Source organism: Selaginella moellendorffii, unplaced genomic scaffold (genome assembly GCF_000143415.4).
Source record: "Selaginella moellendorffii unplaced genomic scaffold, v1.0 SELMOscaffold_81, whole genome shotgun sequence".
Classification (NCBI taxonomy): Eukaryota; Viridiplantae; Streptophyta; class Lycopodiopsida; order Selaginellales; family Selaginellaceae; genus Selaginella; species Selaginella moellendorffii.
The window spans coordinates 747,087-770,897 of record NW_003314342.1 but is presented as its reverse complement, the minus strand read 5'-3'; the positions used below and the strand labels follow the sequence as shown (position 1 = coordinate 770,897).

The window sequence follows — 23,811 nt, the reverse complement described above, 5'->3', positions numbered from 1 at the left end:
TGCGGGGTTGTCAAGAGCCAAGCTCTACCTAGAACTTAGTATTATTCCAGGGACACCAAAATATTCCAAGAGAATAAACTAAAAGACGAATATTCGAAAAGAGGTTGGATTCAAGAAGATCTCAGTGTGTAGTGTGAAATCTGGCAATTGATCTTGAGAGAACTAGGTATCATCGATCCGGCATTGATACCCATCGATGATCTTAGCTCTAGCGCTTGGATTTGCGGCCTTTCTTCCGCCCACGCCTAGCTTTCTTCTCGTAGGCCTGCATTGCCCCAACACTGGATGATCGATTCGCTGGAAATTTTGCGTTGCTGCTCTTGCGAGACGACCTTGGATGGATCCATTCGATTAGTGATCACATCTTCTACGGTACCTTCTTCTCCTTGGGCGAGAGGCTGTGCCACGCCGATCCCAGCAGTTTCCCAATCTGCCCAAAGCTCGCCGATGGATGCTGCTTGACGATCTTCTTCCTGTTCGCCTTGCAGAAGAGCATGTATGGCCCCGGCGCCCGCTTCCCCCCGGATCTCTTGGACGACCGTCGCTTCGCCATGGCGGATCGATCGATCGCTCGCGGATTTGATTAGATGTCGCGCAAAATCTCCCAAGGGTCGCGACGATTCGCATGGATATTCCGTCTGGTATTCGAATATTTTGTTCTGCAATAGGATATTCCGTTTAGTCGGCAAATATCTGGTACGGCACTGCCGGGGGTACGGTTAGGGTTAAGTGATCTCGATTCGTCGCCATAGCCGCCTCCTCTTTTTCTTCGCGGGGCTACGTTGCGGGCGCGAATCGTTGCGAATCAATGGAGGCGGCGGGCTGACTGCCGCAAAGATCTTCGCAATGGTAAGTGCGCTATGGAATCATCGATTCGTTCTTGGTAGGGTTTACGAGCGAGCGTGTTCTCTTTCCAGGACGCAATGCCGAGCGACGAGAATCAGCCTTTTCTGAGGGTAAGCCCTTCTCTCCATTGGCTGGAGAATTAGTCTGATTGTTTTCTTCTCGCGTAGATGGAGGATTTCCAGCAGTTCCCCGGCTATGGCATGCCGCAGCCGACGATGCCGTGGGAATCTTACGGCATCATGATGGATCCATTCTCCAACCCGGTGATGACGGTCCCCGTCTACGTCCAGGAGAGAAAGCCCTCTTCCACTGTAGCAGAGAAGAACCCTCAAATCGCCGCTCCACAGGGACCCGATGCCATTAGAAGCAAGCTCCGGGACTCTTTGACGGAGGCTCTCAAGATGGTCGCCGGTGAGCACCCGAAGGAAAAGATCCTGGCGTTTCTCAATGGTGGTGGCGTTGTGGATTCCCACCACGACTTCGAGGCAGCTCCAATGGTGGTGGAGGAGTCGCTAGTCCCGCATGCCAAGCGCTCCAAGCTCCAAGTTTTCGGTGGCAAGGGGTCGTCTTCTCCTAGCAAGAGGATGAGGATGGATAGTGACGAGCTGGGCTTTCGGTGGGAGGAAAGGGTGACGGAGCACGCGAAGCTGGTTTCCAAGAACATAGAGATCGAGTTGCTGCGGGTCTTCAAAGCCGTGAACAGGAAGTACAAGGAGAAGGCGAGGTCGCTGGTTTTCAATCTCAAGGACAAGAACAACCCAGATCTGAGGGCCCGTGTGTTCGTCGGTGAGGTGAGCCCCGAGCAGCTTTGCTCCATGACCATCGAGCAGCTCGCGTCCAAGGAGCTGTCGCAGTGGAGGATGGCCAAGGCGGAGGAGCGCGCGCAGAAGGTGGTGATCACCGACGAGGATGTGAATCCCAGCAAGATCGTGAAGAAGACCCACAAGGGGGAGATTATCATGGAGGTGGACAGTGACGCTCCGGTTGCTCCGGTGAAGGAAGTCGAGGGTGGGGACGTGAGTGCTAGCGCCAGTGAAGATGCTGCTCAAGAGAGGTCTGAAGATGAAGAAGAGAAAGAGGGAGAAGAAGAAGAGGGAACTCAGGAGAAAGAAGAGGAGGGAACTCAGGAGAAAGAAACGGCAGACGAGAAAGTCGTAGATGGCGAAAAGGAAAGAGATGCGGAGATGGTCGACGCTAAGGAGGCTGATGATGCTACGGCTGATGCTACGATGGTGTCAGCGGCGAGAGAAGCGGTGGAAGCGCCGCCGCTCCTCAGCGACACTGGCGGCACGATTCCAGACGAGGGTGGTGCCGCTGGCGGCGAGAGTTTTGAAGCTAGCAGTGATCCTCCACTACTCGATGTGTCTGATTTCAAGGGGTTGCCCGAAATTATGTCTATGGATGGGTTTTTGAAGTCCTTGGGGTGTACTACTGGAGGAGACACAAAGGCCGTGGACGTAAAGAAAGAGGGAGAAGAAGTTACGGAAGCGATAGATGGCTCCAAGGCGGACGAAAAGGCTAGTGGCAGTGCTACGACGACAGCAGGGAATAGTTTGAAAAGGAAGCTAGGTGACAACGAGCGCAAGCAAAATGACAAAAGCAGCTCGCCATCGAGAAAGCAATCGCCGATGAACGGGGAAGAGAAGCCACTTAACTTACAGCTTTGGGAGGGGAGCTTGCAACTCACTGGGACTCGCTCGACAGCGGTGCACGGGATGTTTAGAAGGTTAGACTCGAGACTCGGGTTTGTTTTCTCTTTTCTTTTCTGCATTCGTGTCGCTAACGCTTCGTGGAGGAATCTGGAAGTTCTTTTTTCTTTTTTAGGACTTGTTTGATCTCAATCACCAACGAGGTTATTGACGGTGTTGTTTCCTTCGGATTTGGCAGTGGACGTCACGACGTGAAGTTAGATGCGTGGCCGAAGCAGCTTGAAGTGAAAGGAAGAGTAAAGCTGGGACCTCTTGCTAAGTTTCTCAAGGATCTATGTAACTCGAAATCCAGAGCGGTCACGGTATGTTTGCAAAGAAAGATCTTTACGTTGGTTGGTCAAGCTTCTTAATGTTTGTTCTTGCGTGCGTTTTGTTACGTAGGTGATGTCTTTTTACTCGAGTGACATGGCTACGTCTTCGCTTTCGCTTCTCAAAGAGGTACGAAGAAGTTCCCGTGTCTTTTGCGTGTGTAAGGAACTTCACTTAGGAGCTCTCTTTGTTTTGTCACAGGTTGCCGATCAATATGAGAAAGGAGAGCGTGTGGGCTATGTGGAGCCTGGGACGGGCTACGAGCTCTATCTCTTCCCCCCTGGAAAGGCAACCTGGAAATTCTTAACTGAAAACGGTCGGTTAAAACCCAGCGCCGATCTCCCCAAGGACAAGAGCGAGGTGCTAGTGGGCTGCGTCGTCTGGCGGAAGAATCCCTCCGACAAGAGCGAGAGTAGAAAGCCGTCGTCCGCCGAAAAGAGTAAGAGAGGCTCGTCCAGAGCTCCCAGCAGTAAGCACTCCCGAGGCAAGTCCAGTTCTTCCACCGCCGCTCCCTCCACCGCCACCGCCACCATCGCTGCTCCTCCTCCCCCCTCTCTCGCCTCTGCTAAGCATCCCAGTCCATCCCGGGTGAAGAGCGTCTCTCCATCTCAATCGCAAAGTGTTGTAAAGCAGCATTCTGTAAATGAATGGCACCAGCAATCGAGCCTTTGTAGCCCAACTCCCGCTGCTACCATCGCCGAGTCGGCCCTTCCTCCTCCTCCGTTTCTAGAGGGTCTTCTCCCGCCGGGCTTCCATCCCAGTCTCCTCCAGGCTCTCACCGCGGTGCTACCAGGTTCGACGTTACCGGGTTACGATGGGGGGCCACCGGGTTTCTGGCAGCAGCAGCAGCAGCAGCAGCAACAGCAGTGCAAAGATGGCAACGATCTTCCAGAGTTTGAGTACGAGGGATACATTCCAATGCCAGGTGGTGGTGGTGGTGGTGGTGGCGGAGGTTTGGAGGCGTTCCATCAGCTCCAAGGCGGCGGGGAGTCCTCGTTTCGTCACCACCATCTTCATCAGAGCTCTCAGGGGGGATTTCTCCAGCCGCCGGCCGAGGCTTACACGACGACGTCCGAGGGGCTGGGAATGCAGTGGCCAAGACCAACAGCAGGTGGAGGAAATCTCCAGCAGCAGCAACAAGCTCTCCAAGTTCTTGGGAGTCATCACCAGCAGCAGCAGGATAGCTCGTCGAATCCAGGCGGAGGATTTCCAGTCTTGCGGCCACCTCTACCGCCAGGGCCTCCGCCACCGCCTTCTGCTAGTAGTGCCGCTGGTAGTGGCGGTGGTGGTGGTGGTGGTGGTGGTGGTGGTGGTGGAACCGCAGCTGCTAATTCTTCTTATGGACAGTGGGTACATCCTAATCAAGCTGCTCATCAAAAAACTTTGCATTATAAGAAGGCTAGCGTTGCGGCCCCTTCACAGCAAAGGCGTCATAGAAGCTAGCTAGACACGAGAGAGAGAGCGAGTGATTTAACACTCTTTGTAACTCTAGTCTTTGTTTTAATGCGGTAAAACAATGCCCTAGCTCGGGTTTAGTGGTTTAAGTTATTTGGCGGGAATGAGGTTCTTTCTTTGGATTTTGGTGATATGATGCGTGATCCGATAGAAATGGACGAGACTTATGGCGGAGTGGCCTTTGCCCGTGGTTGGAGCTTCCACCCGCGCTTTAGCCATTAAAATGGAGCCGCATGGGGAGACGATTTCCCTGGAGCGATGCTTGGGATGGAGCGAGTCTTTTTCTCGCTTGCTGCTCTTGCTGTTCTTGCTGCTGCCGCAACCAACGAGGTGATCTTTTCCTTTCTCCGGCTTGATAGATTTCTAAGAAGTTGGGTGTTTTTGGCAGCCTGTTAGCAAATACATTGTCTACTTGGGGCACACTGGGAGCTCTAAACCGGAGGCTGTGACATCGTCTCATCACCAAATTCTTGCCTCTGTCAAGGGGAGGTACGAAACAATCCTCTTGCAACAATTTTTCTTTTCTCCTCACTGTGTTTGATGTTTAGCAAGGAATCGTCGCTGGTTCACAGCTACAAGCACGGTTTCAATGGCTTCTCCGCCTTCTTGACTGCAGCCGAAGCCGACTCCATTGCAAGTATGCCTCTCCTTGAAGCTTTCGTCACGAGTTTTGATGTGTTGGTTTATCAGAGCTTCCTGGCGTGGTTAAGGTTTTCCGTTCCAGAAAACTCAGTCTCCACACAACACGCTCTTGGGATTTTCTCGACAGCTTTTCTGGTGGTCCGCACATTCAACTCAACTCTAGCTCCGGATCGGATGTCATTGTGGGAGTCCTGGATACTGGTAATCATGGAAAAAGCTTACTTCCGAGTTAATTATCCACTTCCAGGTGTTTGGCCGGAGTCCAAGAGCTTCGACGACGCTGGGATGGGACCGGTGCCAAAGAGATGGAAAGGAGTATGTGACAATTCCAAAATCACCAATCATTCACACACGATCCACTGCAACAAGTAAGATCACTCTTGGGTTCATCTCTCAAGCATTGTGATTTGTTTCAGGAAAATTGTAGGAGCTCGATCTTATGGACACTCGGACGTGGGGAGCCGTTATCAAAACGCTCGGGACGAACAGGGGCATGGAACTCACACGGCCTCCACCATCGCTGGAAGCCTGGTAACAGACGCCACTTTTTTAACAACTCTTGGAAAAGGAGTTGCTCGAGGGGGCCATCCATCCGCAAGGCTTGCGATCTACAAGGTTTGCACGCCAGAATGTGAGGGTGACAACATTCTCGCAGCATTCGACGACGCAATTCACGACGGTGTAGATATTCTCTCGTTATCGCTGGGTGAAGATACCACCGGATATGACGGGGATTCCATACCCATTGGTGCTTTATCCATTGGTGCTTTACATGCAATGCAGAAGGGAATTTTTGTATCATGTTCTGCTGGAAATGGAGGTCCAGGCTTCCAAACCATCGAGAACTCGGCTCCATGGATTTTGACAGTGGGAGCAAGCACTATCGACAGGAAGTTCTCGGTCGACATCACACTTGGAAACTCTAAAACCGTTCAGGTACTTGATTGTTTTTCGTGAATTTTTCCTTTCTCATGTATATATAACAGGGAATAGCAATGAATCCCAGGCGGGCTGATATATCAACGCTTATTTTGGGTGGTGATGCTTCTTCTAGATCTGATCGAATAGGACAGGCCAGGTGATAAAACTAACACTGTTTCAGCTGAATGAAAGCTTATCACTAAAACATACTTGGCATTAAGCCTATGTGCAGGACGTTCTTTGGATGGGAAGAAGGTCAAGGGAAAGATTGTCTTGTGCAATTACAGTCCGGGCGTTGCATCATCCTGGGCCATCCAGCGACATCTTAAAGAACTTGGTGCCTCTGGAGTAATTTTGGCGATTGAAAATACGACAGAGGCAGTGTCCTTCCTTGATCTTGCTGGAGCTGCTGTCACTGGGAGCGCCTTGGACGAGATTAATGCCTACCTGAAGAACTCGAGGTACACAAGCTTTCATGCATTTTTGGTTTGAGACTTCTTGACGTCTTTTAAACTTTTCTCAAGGAATACTACAGCGACCATCTCTCCAGCACATACGATCATACAAACCACTTCAGCCCCAATCATTGCGGATTTCTCATCGAGGGGACCTGATATTACCAACGATGGCATTCTTAAGGTATCTGGAGGAGAGTCTTACTAATATAAACTGGGAGTCTTATCTTTACAGCCCGATCTCGTTGCTCCTGGTGTGGACATACTGGCTGCATGGAGTCCCGAGCAGCCCATCAACTATTATGGCAAGCCAATGTACACCGACTTCAACATAATCTCTGGAACTTCCATGGGGTGTCCTCACGCCAGTGCTGCCGCGGCCTTTGTCAAATCCAGGCACCCGAGTTGGAGTCCAGCAGCCATCAAGTCGGCTCTCATGACAACAGGTACCAAAGAGAACAAAAACAACTAGTTTTCCCTCTTTGATCGTTTGTTTGGTGTTTGTAGCACGCTTCCTGGACAACACAAAGAGCCCAATCAAAGACCACAATGGGGAAGAAGCTTCACCATTTGTGATGGGAGCCGGACAGATTGATCCAGTCGCAGCGCTTAGTCCTGGCCTGGTCTACGACATATCTCCGGATGAATACACGATGTTTCTATGCACGAGGAACTACACAAGGGATCAGCTGGAGCTCATGACTGGAAAGAACTTATCTTGTGTACCCCTGGACTCCTACTTGGAGTTGAACTATCCATCCATCGCGGTTCCCATCACTCAGTTTGGCGGGCCAAATTCCACCAAAGCGGTGGTGAACAGGAAAGTTACCAACGTTGGAGCTGGCAAGTCGGTCTACAACATTTCAGTAGAAGCTCCGGCGGGAGTGACTGTCGCGGTGTTTCCTCCACAGCTCAGGTTTAAATCCGTGTTCCAGGTTCTAAGTTTCCAGATCCAATTCACAGTTGATTCATCCAAGTTCCCACAAACTGGAACACTGACATGGAAGAGTGAGAAGCACTCGGTCAGAAGTGTTTTTATTCTTGGCACTGAGTTCAAGTGGCAGACGACATGATAAGAATGTTCCAGGTCACAAGATTTGGCGGCAAAACAATGCGTCAAGTTTCAATCCCTTTCATTTCCAAGATGCCCTCTTTCGGCATAATAACGCAGTACCTAAACTTTCTACAAAACACTCGTATAACTCCACCTGGTCTCAAAGTGGATCTTATCGAGGTGTTGAATAAAAGAGCTTTCGATTGATCAAATTCACTGCACTGGGGTTTGCTCTGAGCATTTCTAGTCCACGGTACAACACCATGCTTGAGAATTTCCTGTCAAATTGTAGCAACAAAACATAAGATCCCAGCACTGTTCGATGGCTTGTGCTTGGGGTTGATAACTCAATGAGAGAGACGAGAACTCTATGCCAACGCCTGATCTTATATACTAAGTTAGTCCTCTTCATCCCCACCTTGGGCAAAGAATCCTTTGCTTCAATGGCTTTTCACTATGATGGAGCCGTCACTAATTTGCTACTTGATTCTTCCTTTGTCCGCTCGTTATGCTCTTGGATGCGGGCCAAACACCTAGAGGTTTGTGTAGATGAAACATTGAGATTTTAACATGGAAGTAAGCTTACTTAAGCGTGCCAATATCCATAACTCCCCAGAGCTAGTGTTGAATAATCTTTGGTACCAAGAGCCGACTTGATGGCTCCAACTCGGATGCCTGGATTTGAGCAGCACAGGTGTGAGGGAAGTTCCAGAGTAAATTGATGGCTTTCCATGATGCAGACCAGATCCGGATGTAAAGAATCCTCAAGTAAAAGTTTCTTATTTGGAGCTTGTATTATAGCTTGCTGTAGGAAAGTTACAAAACCTCTTAAGCTATTCAGGTACAAGTAGATTTACATACAAGCTTTATTTATTAATTTTTAATGATAATATAATCAATAATTGACTTATTTATAAATTTAAACACTATTAATTAAGATAGTTACTTACATATATTTAATTCTAATTTTATTACAACTTTCAATGGTAGAATAAAGTAGAATATACTAGGAAGTGTTTATAAATTATAAATATGTTTATAAGTAAAAGATTAATTTAATTAAATATTAACTGTTAGATGGTAAAATATCCCAGAATATCCAACCATATTCTAGGTTTATCTTACAACACATATAAAATTAAAAAATTAAATATTTTTCTAAAATATCATTCTAATCATTTTATTATTTTTCTTAAATATAAGTGATTTTTTTAGTATTAATACATATGCTAATTTTTATGTAAACTTCATATAATATTTTTTAATTTTCTTTTAAAACTTTAACTTTATAAGAAATCAAAAGTGGGAAGTATATTTATTTAAATTTACTACAATTTACTACCTCTAGTATATTTCAACATATTATGATGCTCTAACCTAGTGTTTTAATTAATTGCAATACTTTAACTTAGTGTACTAACCAATTTATGATTATCATCATTGTTTTAAAGGTTTTTAGCTGTTCAAACTGGTTGCATAAGCAATTCTTACTTATTTATTAAAAATTATAAAAGTTATTTTACATAAAATATTTTTTATTTATTAAGTTCCTACTAGTGATATTTTAAAGAGCTCATTTAACTTTCCAGTTTATATAGATTATATATATTATACTTATATCATATCTTTGAGGTTATTTTTCTATTTTTGTAAAATATATAATAATAATACCTTAATATTTTAATTAAATATTTAAATTTATAAAAGAAAGAAATTTAATAATTAACTAGAGTTATGAATTTTACATATACACTAATGACCTTGAAAATATGTGATTTATTGTAATTTTCAAGATTACTATATATATCCAGTTCTAGAATAAAACTATGATGAAATTCATTTATATGGGCTTTTTAAGGTATTCAAATGAAAAATAAAATTGAGTTATGTGACCATCAAATATAGACATTATAAAGTTAGAGTTTATTTTTCTTCCTTTTTAATTAAAAGACTAAATATTGTTTACTAAACAGTACTATATATATATATATATATGGGCGAACTATATACTAAAACTGTACTATATATACTAAACAGGATCAAAAGTTAATTAATTAGTTAAGGTGGTGTAGGAAACTAAAAGCTTTTTTGTCCTTATTAGTCTCTCATTTTTATCATAACTAATAAATACAATCCTCAAAATTAGTTGTTCAGAGAAATATACTTTCATTACTACCACAATCCTAAAAGTCCTTTTTCTTTAAAGTAATGAAAAATCAATTTACAACTAAGTAAATCATATAACCAATGAAATAATTATGCTCTTCTTTTAATTTTGTATCAAATATCTGCCAGCTAAATGCTCAATAATAAGTTTGCCTATGCTTTGAGAGCTTTGAGTATTTTGTTAGGTAATCTAGTACGTTTGAATTCTAAAAAAAAAATTCAATAGTTAGAAAGAAAGTGTTGACTCTCACATTGAAAGCACAGTCTAAAAATGACTTATATCTCAAATAACACAAGATGGTTATAAAGCTAAAGTTTCAATTTGCTTTCAAAAGTCTCGTTTGTAAAGGATCAGCCCTAAAGGCTATTTAGGGCTATTTGCCATCTATATCAGCTTTTCTGTATTAGTTTATAAAGTAAGTTATAATTCAACATAGCAGAAATTCTACAAGAGGTACAGAAATTACTGCTGTTGTTATTCACTAGGTGATGAGCAAAGAAATATCCTTGGCATGGCCTTGCAACTCATGGATATGATGGTCTAGAGTATATGGTAGTGCTCATAGGACAATGGGACGAGCATGGTGGTCTCAAGGAAAAGGTCACAAGGTTGTGAACAAAGAAAGAGATTTTTTTCTGGTTCACAGTATAGGGGGTGTTCTCATCCTTCAAGTTGAAAACAGTCTCCTATAGAGATGTTCGTGCATACACAGGTATTTAAGTGCCCAGAATAGTTGGGTCTTAACTCTTGCTTTAGCATGCCACACAGCTAAAGATGGGTTTGTCATGCTTTCGTAGTAACTAAAAGTATGAACCTAATTTTTTCTTTATTATATACTTGAGGTGAAGAGGATCACGTCCTTGCTTGGAGTCTTTGCGACGGAGAACAAGCCATATGGATCACTTGTCTCACGTCTTATTTTAGCTCAAGGATCCTCCCACTCAATGGAACTTATTATGGATTAACTCTATATGTGGTTTGCAAGCACAAGGTCTACTTCTCCCTCACAAATTCATGGCAACCACTTCCTAACAAGGACCATGACCCCCAGCTTGTCACGATTTCAGAGCTTGGAAAGATGTATATGATGCAGAAAAGATACAATGTAAGGCTCAATTTGTGCAAAGCCATTCCAATTCCAACAGTACTCCAGATGTTGGTTTGCTTCCGCTGGTACAAGGGCAGGTTGTATAGGATTATAAAGATGACATAATCAAACTCTTGGTTTGGGACGAGGACCAGGATCAGAGTGGTAGGAGCTTGATTCACATCCAATGTACTGCCATAGTGTCCAACAGCCGGGTGGTGATAGGTTCTTCATCTCCACAGGTGCATGCTACTTCTGCATGAATCAGCTGCACAACGAAGATGGTTTATGACTTGGAAGACAGCAGCTGGTACTACCACACTATCCACCACTATCGCTTCCTAACTGGTTTAGTTTGCACTTGTTGTGTGGACTAGCAATATCCATTTGCTGCAGACTTGAAATTCTACTATTCGAATACACAATTTCAAAATCATATAGAATCTATTTGGGCAATATAACACTTCATTTCTTCTCCATGTTGTGCTCTTGAATAGACCTTAAACCCTAAATATAATTAATTAATTATTAATGATTTAATTAACTATAAAAGAGCTCGTTTTAGAAGTGGTTTTGAAGTATTTGGAGCAGGTAAAGAATTCCTTGAAACAGAGCTCCAACACTACAGGAGCAGTAAAATATTCTGGTATAACAACTTTCGAGAGAGTTAGATTGAAAAAAGCTTCACAAAAAATTTAAATATACCAAAATGCTAGTTTAACCACTCATCAGTAAAAATTGTTGTATGGCGCTGAGTTTTTAGGATCCATCGCGATGGCATTGCAAGCAGCACCAACACTCCTATCCACTCCAACAGAGTGGATCTTACAGGCACTCACGAAGCATCCCCAGTTGGAAACATCTGGAAGAAATGGCATTGTGTTGATGAGATCCTCAGCATCATCCAAGAGCCCAGCTCCCGCAAGAACACCGATCAAGCAGCAGTAGTGATCTCGCTCAGGGCTTATATCGTAGTCAAAAACCATTGAAGCCAAGGTATCTCTAGCAGCAATTACCAGCCCAAGGTGGCAGCAAGCAATCAAAAGGCCCATGAAACTCAGCTCGTCTGGCTTGAATCCTTCCAGATTCAAGACGTCAAAGAGATGAATGGACTCAGCACAATGTAGATTCTGGGCAAACGACACGATAAGAACGTTCCAGGTCACTATGTTTGGCTGTAAACAGCGTTTAAACAATGCCCAAGCATCGTCTAAGTGTCCATTTTGCCCATACGCTCCGATCATGCAATTCCACGTGATAACGTTTGGAACTTCTACACTGTCAAAAAAGTACTTTGCTTCGTTTACATGCCCTCGTTGGGCATATGCAGTGATCATAACATTCCAAGGAACGCTGTCTCTCTGGGGCATCAGATCAAACACTCTTCTATCTTTTGCAAGATTATCTTGATTTCAAAGTGCTGCTAGGAAAAGTGTCCACGACACAAGGTTTCTTTGAGGCATTGAATCAAAGAAATTGTGTACTTGATCGATTTCACCGCACTGGGAGTTTGCTCGGAGCATTCCAGTCCACGCTATAACATCGTGCTGTGGCATTCTCTCATATGTGTCTCTTGCTAGATTAGTGCAGCCATGCTGCGCAAAAGAGTTGATAAGTGTTGCCCACGACACGCAATCTCTCTGCGCCATCCTCGCAAAGAACTTTCGTGCTCCATCAAGATCTCCGCACTGAGCATGCGCAACGATCATAGAGTTCCATGGGACTGGATTGCTCAGTCTTTTGTGAGAATCATGATCTCGTTCCATTCTATCAAACAGCTTCTTTGCTTCAAGAAAATCTCCAGCTTGAGCATATGCCGAAATAATCACATTCCACGACACAGAGTCTCTCTCAGGCATGTTTTCGAATTTGTTTCTAGCCTGGCTGATCATTCCAGCTTTCGCAAACCCAGTGACAATAGCATTCATACGAAAAAACGTCCCACTCTGGAATTCGATCGAAAACAAGCCTCGCTTCATGAACTTGCCCGCTGTTGGCATTTGCCGAAAGAAGCGCATTCCAAGTCACTACATTCTTCCCGGGCATGGAATCGAAAACGCGCTTGGCCTCGTGGAGCTGCTGGTTGTGAATGTGGGCTTGGAGCAGGATTGTCCACGAAAAGGAGTTGGCGGTGAGAATGGAATCAAACACGCTGCGTGCATCGCCAGAGCTCCCGCATTTGCCATACATTTGGACGAGGAGATTCGCAATGTAGACGTTGTTCTTGTAATGGGTTCCTTCGATCAAAGCGTGGATCTTGCGAGCATCGCTCAGATCTTTCGCGTTACCACAGCACCTGACGAGACAAGCGTATGATTCCAAGTGATCATCCCGGCGAAAGATGTTCTTGGCAACCATGTAAAGCTTCCATCCAGGGTTTAAGCTATGCTATCAATGTCTCGGGGATCTCTGGCGCACCACCGCGCCAGGGCTTGCAGGATCCAGCCCTGATCGAGGATGACAGTGGATGGGATGGAATGTGGGCATCGCTGGGTGAACCAGAGGATTCAAGGGTCCAGTCTCCTCGATCGATGGCGATACATGGCAGCTTTCATGCAGCACACAGGAGGCGTTGGCTTCCACTGGGATTTCTCTCCACCATTTGCCATCGTGTAAGTTCTCGACCTTTTCTCTTTGCTGGATTTTCGTGGATCAATCACAAGATCCGCTTTCACTGCTAGAGAGACTCGGCTTCCACTCGCAAAGAAGCTTAATCCCTGCTCTTGTAAGCCATCGTCGAGGATAGCTCGTCGAATCCAGGCGGAGGATTTCCAGTCTTGCGGCCACCTCTACCGCCAGGGCCTCCGCCACCGCCTTCTGCTAGTAGTGTCGCTGGTAGTGGCGGTGGTGGTGGTGGTGGTGGTGGTGGTGGAACCGCAGCTGCTAATTCTTCTTATGGACAGTGGGTACATCCTAATCAAGCTGCTCATCAAAAAACGTTGCATTATAAGAAGGCTAGCGTTGCGGCCCCTTCACAGCAAAGGCGTCATAGAAGCTAGCTAGACACGAGAGAGAGAGCGAGTGATTTAACACTCCTTGTAAGTCTAGTCTTTGTTTTAATGCGGTAAAACAAAGCCCTAGCTGGGGTTTAGTGTTTTAAGTTGCCTGCATTTGGCGGGAATGATGCGTGCGAGGTTCTTTCTTTGGATTTTGGTGATATGATGCGTGATCCGATAGAAATGGACGAGACTTATTGATCGGCTGGCGGAGTGGCCTTTGCCCGTGGTTGGAGCTTCCGCCCGCGCTTTAGCCTTTAAAATGGAGCCGCATGGGGAGAAGATTTCCCTGGAGCGATGCTTGGGATGGAGCGAGTCTTTTTCTCGCTTGCTGCTCTTGCTGTTCTTGCTGCTGCCGCAACCAACGAGGTGATCTTTTCCTTTCTCCGGCTTGATAGATTTCTAAGAAGTTGGGTGTTTTTGGCAGCCTGTTAGCAAATACATTGTCTACTTGGGGCACACTGGGAGCTCTAAACCGGAGGCTGTGACATCGTCTCATCACCAAATTCTTGCCTCTGTCAAGGGGAGGTACGAAACAATCCTCTTGCAACAATTTTTCTTCTCTCCTCACTGTGTTTGATGTTTAGCAAGGAATCGTCGCTGGTTCACAGCTACAAGCACGGTTTCAATGGCTTCTCCGCCTTCTTGACTGAAGCCGAAGCCGACTCCATTGCAAGTATGCCTCTCTTTGAAGCTTTCGTCACGAGTTTTGACGTGTGGTTTATCAGAGCTTCCTGGCGTGGTTAAGGTTTTCCGTTCCAAAAAACTCAGTCTCCACACAACACGCTCCTGGGATTTTCTCGACAGCTTTTCTGGTGGTCCGCACATTCAAATCAACTCTAGCTCCGGATCGGATGTCATTGTGGGAGTCCTGGATACTGGTAATCATGGAAAAAGCTTACTTCCGAGTTAATTATCCACTTCCAGGTGTTTGGCCGGAGTCCAAGAGCTTCGACGACGCTGGGATGGGCCCGGTGCCAAAGAGATGGAAAGGAGTATGTGACAATTCCAAAATCACCAATCATTCACACACGATCCACTGCAACAAGTAAGATCACTCTTGGGTTCATCTCTCAAGCATTGTGATTTGTTTCAGGAAAATTGTAGGAGCTCGATCTTATGGACACTCGGACGTGCGGAGCCGTTATCAAAACGCTCGGGACCAACAAGGGCATGGAACTCACACGGCCTCCACCATCGCTGGAAGCCTGGTAAAAGACGCCACTTTTTTAACAACTCTTGGAAAAGGAGTTGCTCGAGGGGGCCATCCATCCGCAAGGCTTGCGATCTACAGGATTTGCACGCCAGTATGTGACGGTGACAACGTTCTCGCAGCATTCGACGACGCAATTCACGACGGTGTAGATATTGTCTCGTTATCGCTGGGTTTAGATGACGGGGATTCCATATCCATTGGTGCTTTCCATGCAATGCAGAAGGGAATTTTTGTATCATGTTCTGCTGGAAATGGAGGTCCAGGCCTCCAAACCATCGAGAACTCGGCTCCATGGATTTTGACAGTGGGAGCAAGCACTATCGACAGGAAGTTCTCGGTCGACATCAACCTTGGAAACTCTAAAACCATTCAGGTACTTGATTGTTTTTCGTGAATTTTTCCTTTCTCATGTATATATAACAGGGAATAGCAATGAATCCCAGGCGGGCTGATATATCAGCGCTTATTTTGGGTGGTGATGCTTCTTCTAGATCTGATCGAATAGGACAGGCCAGGTGATAAAACTAACACTGTTTCAGCTGAATGAAAGCTTATCACTAAAACATACTTGGCATTAAGCCTATGTGCAGGACGTTCTTTGGATGGGAAGAAGGTCAAGGGAAAGATTGTCTTGTGCAATTACAGTCCGGGCGTTGCATCATCCTGGGCCATCCAGCGACATCTTAAAGAACTTGGTGCCTCTGGAGTAATTTTGGCGATTGAAAATACGACAGAGGCAGTGTCCTTCCTTGATCTTGCTGGAGCTGCTGTCACTGGGAGCGCCTTGGACGAGATTAATGCCTACCTGAAGAACTCGAGGTACACAAGCTTTCATGCATTTTTGGTTTGAGACTTCTTGACGTCTTTTAAACTTTTCTCAAGGAATACTACAGCGACCATCTCTCCAGCACATACGATCATACAAACCACTCCAGCCCCAATCATTGCGGATTTCTCATCGAGGGGACCTGATATTACCAACGATGGCATTCTTAAGGTATCTGGAGGAGAGTCTTACTAATATAAACTAGGACTCTATCTTTACAGCCCGATCTCGTTGCTCCTGGTGTGGACATACTGGCTGCATGGAGTCCCGAGCAGCCCATCAACTATTATGGCAAGCCAATGTACACCGACTTCAACATAATCTCTGGAACTTCCATGGGGTGTCCTCACGCCAGTGCTGCCGCGGCCTTTGTCAAATCCAGGCACCCGAGTTGGAGTCCAGCAGCCATCAAGTCGGCTCTCATGACAACAGGTACCAAAGAGAACAAAAACAACTAGTTTTCCCTCTTTGATCGTTTGTTTGGTGTTTGTAGCACGCTTCCTGGACAACACAAAGAGCCCAATCAAAGACCACAATGGGGAAGAAGCTTCACCATTTGTGATGGGAGCCGGACAGATTGATCCAGTCGCAGCTCTTAGTCCTGGCCTGGTCTACGACATATCTCCGGATGAGTACACGAAGTTTTTATGCACGATGAACTACACAAGGGATCAGCTGGAGCTCATGACTGGAAAGAACTTATCTTGTGCACCCCTGGACTCCTACGTGGAGTTGAACTATCCATCCATCGCGGTTCCCATCGCTCAGTTTGGCGGGCCAAATTCCACCAAAGCGGTGGTGAACAGGAAAGTTACCAACGTTGGAGCTGGCAAGTCGGTCTACAACATTTCAGTAGAAGCTCCGGCGGGAGTGACTGTCGCGGTGTTTCCTCCACAGCTCAGGTTTAAATCCGTGTTCCAGGTTCTAAGTTTCCAGATCCAGTTCACAGTTGATTCATCCAAGTTCCCACAAACGGTGCTATGGGGCTATGGAACACTGACATGGAAGAGTGAGAAGCACTCGGTCAGAAGTGTTTTTATTCTTGGCTTGAACTGAGTTGAAGAGATGGCAGACGACATGATAAGAATGTTCCAGGTCACAAGATTTGGCGGCAAAACAATGCGTCAAGCTTCAATCCCTTTCATTTCCAAGATGCCCTCTTTCGGCATAATAATGCAGTACCCAAACTTTCTACAAAACATTCGTTTAGCTCCCCAAAGTGGATCTTATCGAGGTGTTGGATAAAAGAGCTTTCGATTGATCAAATTCACTGCATTGGGGTTTGCTCTGAGCATTTCTAGTCCACGGTACAACACCATGCTTGAGAATTTCCTGTCAAATTGTAGCAACAAAACATAAGATCCCAGCACTGTTCGATGGCTTGTGCTTGGGGTTGATCTGTAACTCAATGAGAGAGACGAGAACTCTATGCCAACGCCTGATCTTATATACTAAGTTAGTCCTCTTCATCCCCACCTTGGGCAAAGAATCCTTTGCTTCAATGGCTTTTCACTATGATGGAGCCGTCACTAATTTGCTACTTGATTCTTCCTTTGTCCGCTCGTTATGCTCTTGGATGCGGGCCAAACACCTAGGGGTTTGTGTAGATGAAACATTGAGATTTTAACATGGAAGTAAGCTTACTTAAGCGTGGCAATATCCATAACTCCCCAGAGCTAGTGTTGAATAGTCTTTGGTACCAAGAGCCGACTTGATGGCTCCAACTCAGATGCCTGGATTTGAGCAGCACAGGTGTGAGGGAAGTTCCAGAGTAAATTGATGGCTTTCCATGATGCAGACCAGATCCGGATGTAAAGAATCCTCAAGTAAAAGTTTCTTATTTGGAGCTTGTATTATAGCTTGCTGTAGGAAAGTTACAAAACCTCTAGAACTTTCAAACCAAAAATGAATGAAAGCTTGTGTACCTTAAGCTATTCAGGTACAAGTAGATTTACATACAAGCAACTTGCTTGTTTATTTATTAATTTTTAATGATAATATAATCAATAATTAACTTATTTATAAATTTAAACACTATTAATTAAGATAGTTACTTACATAAATTTCATTCTAATTTTATTACAACTTTCAATGGTAGAATAAAGTAGAATATACTAGGAAGTGTTTATAAATTATAAATATGTTTATAAGTAAAAGATTAATTTAAATAAATATTAACTATTAGATGGTAAAATATCCCAGAATATCCAACCATATTCTAGGTTTATCTTACAACCCATATAAAATTAAAAAAATTAAATATTTTTCTAAAATCTCATTCTAATACTTTTATTATTTTTCTTAAATATAAGTGATTTTTTTAGTATTAATACATATGCTAATTTTTATGTAAACTTCATATAATGTTTTTTTAATTTTCTTTTAAAACTTTAACTTTATAAGAAATCAAAAGTGGGAAGTATCTTTATTTAAATTTACTACAATTTACTGCCTCTAGTATATCTCAACATATTATGATGCTCTAACCTAGTGTTTAATTAATTGCAATACTTTAACTTAGTGTACTAACCACTTTATGATTATCATCATTGTTTTAAAGGTTTTTAGCTGTTTAAACTGGTTGCATAAGCAATTCATACCTATTTATTAAAAATTATAAAAGTTATTTTACATAAATATTTTTTATTTATTAAGTTCCTACTAGTGATATTTTAAAGAGCTCATTTAACTTTCCAGCTTATATAGATTATATATATTATACTTATATCATATCTTTGAGGTTATTTTTCTATTTTTGTAAAATATATAATAATAATACCTTAATATTTTAATTAAATATTTTAAATTTATAAAAGAAAAAAATTGTCAGGGCCAAGTGTACGGCTATGATGCCGTATACTAATATTAGCGTAATGGGATTTTAGTAGCCGTCGAATTGGTTTCAATCCGAACCAGTCGCTCCTGTATATAAAATAATGTTTTTGGGCTAATTGATATGCACATTTTTGTATTCCCTTTCCATATTCCATGCACTCACATTGGTGGAGTGGAGAGGCACCTTTGATTGTCTCTGGGGAGTGTTTGGATTTGGGATTTTGATTTAAATTTAGCTTTTGCATTGTCTAAATCTAGTTTTTTCCATTTCCTTTCTTTTGTTCTTTCCTTTCAGGATTTTGGTTTAGATCTAGCTTTTTGCATTGTCTAGATCTACCATTCCTTTCCAGCTTTTTGTCATTTCTCTTCTTTTGCTCTTTCTTTTTCATTCATCTTCATGGCCGATCCGCAATCTCCTCCTTTGACTCTAGAGTAGCAGTTGGTTCAATTGCTTGATGTTATGCGCTTGCAATTGAACAACCAAACTCAGTTGATGGTGGCGTTCACAGCACATGGTACAACTCCTCCTGCTCTTGGTGCCAATCCTCGCATTCGGCCGGAGTTCTTTCGTGGGAATCCTGGGGATGATGTGTACCATTGGTTCGATCACTTCATGGTGATTGCCACATATCATTCTTGGGATGATGCTCGACGTTTGCGTGAGTTCCCCACATGTCTCCAAGGGACGGCACTGCAGTGGTACAATGGATTGAGCGCAGTCACTCGTGGCGATTGGAGTGTTCTTCCGGACGTCTTCAAACGTGCCTTCGGACATGCCGACGATTGTGATGATGCCTTCCAACAATTGCATCGTCTTCAACAAGGGCCATCTGAGTCGGTGATGCAATTTTGTGTTTGTTTCCGAAGTCTTTTGCTTCGTGCGGAGCTAAATATGTCGGAGCGGATCAAGCTAGGAATGTTGTGGCCAGCACTTCGTCAAGATCTTGTCGGACTTGTGCATGCACTTGCTCCTGCCACTCTTGACGATGCTCTTCGCTTGGCACAACGTTATGAGACGTCGCCTCTTCCACTTCTTGCTACACGTCCTTCAGCTCCACTTCCTATGAGTGATGGTCCTGTTCCCATGGAGGTTGATGTTGCTGCTACTCGAGTCCAAGGACAAGGGCGAGGACGTGGTCGTAGCCGTGATGTTCGTTGCTGGGCGTGTGATGAAGTTGGTCATACTTATCGGCATTGTCGGTGCTTTCCGGATTGGCGACCTCCATTTCCTAGGTGGAGACCTTGGCATCAGCAACGTCCCGTTGGTGCTGCTGCGGTGGAAAGTTTGGATACCGAGGTGCATTCGGGAAACAAGGAGTCGCATGAGTAATGGAGGGACCTTGTGCGAATAAGTTAGTGACCCCTCCATCTTTCTTTCGGGAGTATCATCAAGGGGTTCACTCGGCACCGGTTCATCCAGTGTTTACTTTCCAAGCTCGTTTTTTTAACAAGAGGTCTCCTATTCTTCTCTCCGTGTTGGTTGATACAGGTTCGAGTTTATCTTCTATTGCTCGACCTGTTGCCACACGTTGTTGTCTGCACTTGCGTCGTGCGGTGGATCCAGTTTTCATTCTTTATGACAACGGCCGTACACATGCATGTGCACGAGATGAGGCGGACCTGGTTGTGCGCGTGGGCGATCTCGAGCTTGAGTTGCAGTCGTTGCGGGTGGTGCTGAGTCAAGCTTTTGACCTCATTCTTGGTATGGATTGGTTGCAGCACAATCATGCCAAGTGTGACTTTGAGGCTTCTCCCCTTTGTCTCATACTTCCTTATGTTTCATTCATTCCTCTCACTTCCGTACCTCTTCGTCCCTCTACTTTTACCTCTGCTTCCATTACTTTTGTTCCCCCACTATTTCCTCTTGTGTTTCCATCTTGTTCTGCTCTTCCCTTTTCCGATCCCTCCGATGATTTTTGTGTTGCAGCTGTTGACCAGCTCATGAAGGAGTATTCTGATCTCTTTGAATTTGACCTATCATCTGGGGCCAAGATTGCCACACGTCATCCCATTCCAACCGGGGATGCTTGTCCAATCAAGGTTCCTGTTCGTTGTCGGTCACCCAAGGAGATCAAGATTTTACATGCAAACGTCAAGGAGATGTTGGAGAAGGGTGTTATTTGAAAGTCGCGGAGTCCTTGGGCATGTGAACCTCATCTTGTGACGAAGCCTGATGGGAGTATTCATTTCTGTATCGACTATCGTCCGTTAAATGAAGTGACGATCCCGGACGTGTACCCTCTTCCTCACACTGCTGATCTCTTGGATCGTCTGGGGCGAAGTCGTTGGTTCACCAAGCTAGATCTTGCTTCTGGGTATTGGCAAGTACCGATGGCCGAAGAAGATATTCCTAAGACTGCTTTTCGTACACCATTTGGTTTGTATGAGTTCTTGGTGATGCCGTTTGGTTTGAACAATGCTCCAGTAACTTTTCAGCGGATGATGGACGAGGTTCTTTGCGATATGCCGGAGGTGACGGCTGACTTCATTGATGATGTCTTGATCCACTCGGAGGGGACGTGGGAGGAGCACGTTTGTGATGTTTGTAAAGTGTTGGATCGGCTACGCGACGTTGGTTTAAAATTGAAGCGGTCAAAGTGCGTGTTTGGGTCCAAGGACACAACTTATCTTGGGTACCGTATTTCTCGTGAGGGTTTGCAAGTTGATCCTGACAAACTTGTGGCTGTTCTAAAGTTCCCTACTTCGAAGTGTGTGAATGATGTGCAGCGTTTTTTGGGTAACGTGCAGTATCTCAATCGTTTTGTGGATCATCTTTCCGATCGCACTACACCATTGCGAGCATTGTTGAAGTCATCAACGTCATCTTTCATCTGGTCTCCGGATTGTGAGCAGGCGTTCGTGAATCTCAAAGAGCTATTGACGACTCCTCCGGTTTTGGCATATCCTGACTACACTCGACCTTTTATTTTGCGCGTGAATGCTTCTAACATTGGTCTTGGAGGTGTGTTGATGCAAGAGAGCTTGAGTGTGCCTGGTCAGTGCCATCCCATTGCATACATAAGCCGTACATTACAACCAGCAGAGATGAACTACTCTACGACAGAGAAGGAGTGTTTAGCAGCAGTCTGGGGTTTCGAGAAACTTCATGCATATCTACATGGTTCTCGGACGTTACTTGAAGGTGACCATGCTGCTGTTACTTCATTATTGAAGTGGAAGAACCTGGTTGGTCGTACGGCTCGATGGGCTTTGAAGCTTCAGATATATGATTTCGATGTTGTTCATCGCCCAGGGAGTTCTATGGCTGATGCTGATGCCTTTTCTCGAGCTCCTCTTCCTTCTCCACTCACTTCTCATGTTTCTGATGAACCTGTTGTTCCAACATCTGTGGATTTTCTAGATGAGGATTCTATGCCGTCAGCGGTTGCTGTCCTTGACGTTCAGTGTCCACAGGGCGCAGAGCAAGATCTACCTTCTCTTGATGAGGTTTGTGAGGCTCAAAAAATTGAGCCGTGGATTCAAAGGCTTCGAGATGGGTTTGAGAATCCTGCATCACTTGCTGATGACTTGCCTTTCCGGCATTTACATTCTCAATATCGCCTTGAAGATGGCCTTCTTTATTTTGTGGGGACAGATCCTGATGATCATTTATGGCTGGTGGTGCCTTCAGTGTTTATTCCGCGGTTTCTCCATGTCTACCATGATTCTCCTGTTCTAGGTGGGCATATGGGACACCGTCGTATCACCGAGAAACTGCGCAGGTCTTTCTATTGGCCAGAGATGCGACGTGATATTATCCGGTATGTGCATAGCTGCATTTGGTGCCAAGTTCGTAATACTCCCCCTTGTGCTGTGGAAGGACGGTTGGAGTCAATTGCAGTTTCCCGTCCGTTTGAGTTGGTAGCATTTGATCTTATGGGACCTTTTCCATGATCGACTGCTGGCAATGAGTATGTTATTATTGCTTCTGACTACTTGACTCGTTGGGTGGAAGTTGGTGCTCTTGCTAGTGCCTCTGCAATTGCTGTTGGATACTTCCTCCTCAATCGAGTGGTGTTCCAGCATTCTTGTCCAGAGCGGATTCTTTCGGATAATGGTCCTGCATTTATGGCTGAGGTATTTCATGTTTTGACATCTCGGTTGGGGATACGCCACACTTTTACGAGTGCTTATCATCCACAATCAGACAGTCTGGTGGAACGGCTCGTTCGGACATTCAAAGGGATGATTGCGAAGTATATGAACTTTCAGCATTCGGATTGGGATGGTTATTTGCCGTCTCTTCGGTATGCCTATGTCACAGGGGTGCAGAGTTCTGTTGGTGCTTCACCATATAAACTTCTATATGGTCATGATCCAATATTACCAATAGAGCTGGGTTTACCTTCGCGATTGCCACGAGCTTCTGATGCTAGGTCATGGGATCAATATTTGACAAGCATTCTTCCACTTGTCCGAGCAGAGTCTGCTGAACACTTAGGCCGCATACAGGTGGGACAACAACGGCGCTACAATTCCCATCATCATCCACCTGCGGAGTACAAAGTGGATGATTTGGTGTTAGTCCGTTTTCCCCATCTTACGGTACGTGGTTTATCTAAGGGGCTTCTTGCGCAGTGGAAAGGACCATATCGGGTGTTGCGGCAAGTTGGAACAAGTTTATGAGGTTCGGCATGACGTTCAGCAGGCCGATCCTCCGGAGATTGTGCAGTACAGCGGTTAAAACGCTTCATACAAAGGGATCAGAAGCAGTTAATACCGTCTACAGATCTGCCGATGCCTCCTCCTGACGTTCCTCCAGATCCCGGCCTATCTACAAGAGAACCCTGACGGCCTTCCATTATTCCGAGAGGAGGGGATGATGTGAGGGCCAAGTGTACGGCTATGATGCCGTATACTAATATTAGCATAGTAGGATTTTGGTAGCCGTTGGATTGGTTTCAATCCGAACCACTCGCTCCTGTATATAAGCTAGGGTTTTTGGGCTAATTGATATGCACATTTCTGTATTCCCTTTCCATATTCCATGCACTCACAAAATTTAATAATTCATTAGAGTTATGAATTTTACATATACACTAATGACCTTGAAAATATGTGATTTATTGTAATTTTCAAGATTACTATATATATCCGGTTCTAGAATAAAACTATGATGAAATTCATTTATATGGGCTTTTTAAGGTATTCAAATGAAAAATAAAATTGAGTTATGTGACCATCAAATATAGACATTATAAAGTTAGAGTATATTTTTCTTCCTTTTTAATTAAAAGACTAAATATTGTTTACTAAACAGTACTATTTATATATATATATATATACATATATA

At 44.6% G+C, this 23,811-nt stretch overlaps 4 protein-coding genes across 4 annotated transcripts; 3 read left to right on the top strand and 1 right to left on the bottom strand.

Annotated features, from left to right (window-relative positions):
• The first annotated feature begins 81 nt into the window (after positions 1–81).
• Positions 82–4,388, top strand: LOC112341319 (death-inducer obliterator 1-like). Its single transcript, XM_024661222.1, has 7 exons — positions 82–372; positions 489–849; positions 918–956; positions 1,014–2,572; positions 2,734–2,857; positions 2,937–2,993; positions 3,066–4,388. Exons 2-7 carry the CDS (start codon positions 847–849, stop codon positions 4,305–4,307), a joined length of 3,024 nt encoding a protein of 1,007 aa, XP_024516990.1. The 5' UTR covers positions 82–372; positions 489–846; the 3' UTR covers positions 4,308–4,388.
• A 189-nt stretch (positions 4,389–4,577) lies between these two features.
• LOC9629283 (CO(2)-response secreted protease) lies at positions 4,578–7,410 on the top strand. Its single transcript, XM_024661298.1, has 9 exons — positions 4,578–4,649; positions 4,708–4,808; positions 4,868–4,956; positions 5,010–5,162; positions 5,209–5,329; positions 5,378–5,897; positions 6,138–6,368; positions 6,573–6,783; positions 6,845–7,410. The coding sequence occupies exons 1-9, from the start codon at positions 4,578–4,580 to the stop codon at positions 7,408–7,410; spliced, it is 2,064 nt and encodes a 687-aa protein (XP_024517066.1).
• Positions 7,411–11,373: 3,963 nt separating this feature from the next.
• On the bottom strand, positions 11,374–12,504 carry LOC112341359 (pentatricopeptide repeat-containing protein At4g02750-like). Its single transcript, XM_024661296.1, has 2 exons — positions 12,130–12,504; positions 11,374–12,006 (listed from the first exon to the last, which is right to left on the bottom strand). Exons 1-2 carry the CDS (start codon positions 12,502–12,504, stop codon positions 11,374–11,376), a joined length of 1,008 nt encoding a protein of 335 aa, XP_024517064.1.
• Positions 12,505–13,102: 598 nt separating this feature from the next.
• LOC9629282 (CO(2)-response secreted protease) lies at positions 13,103–16,739 on the top strand. Its single transcript, XM_024661295.1, has 11 exons — positions 13,103–13,257; positions 13,392–13,551; positions 13,823–14,010; positions 14,229–14,317; positions 14,370–14,522; positions 14,569–14,689; positions 14,738–15,230; positions 15,471–15,676; positions 15,740–15,854; positions 15,905–16,115; positions 16,177–16,739. The coding sequence occupies exons 1-11, from the start codon at positions 13,103–13,105 to the stop codon at positions 16,737–16,739; spliced, it is 2,454 nt and encodes an 817-aa protein (XP_024517063.1).
• Positions 16,740–23,811: the final 7,072 nt, after the last annotated feature.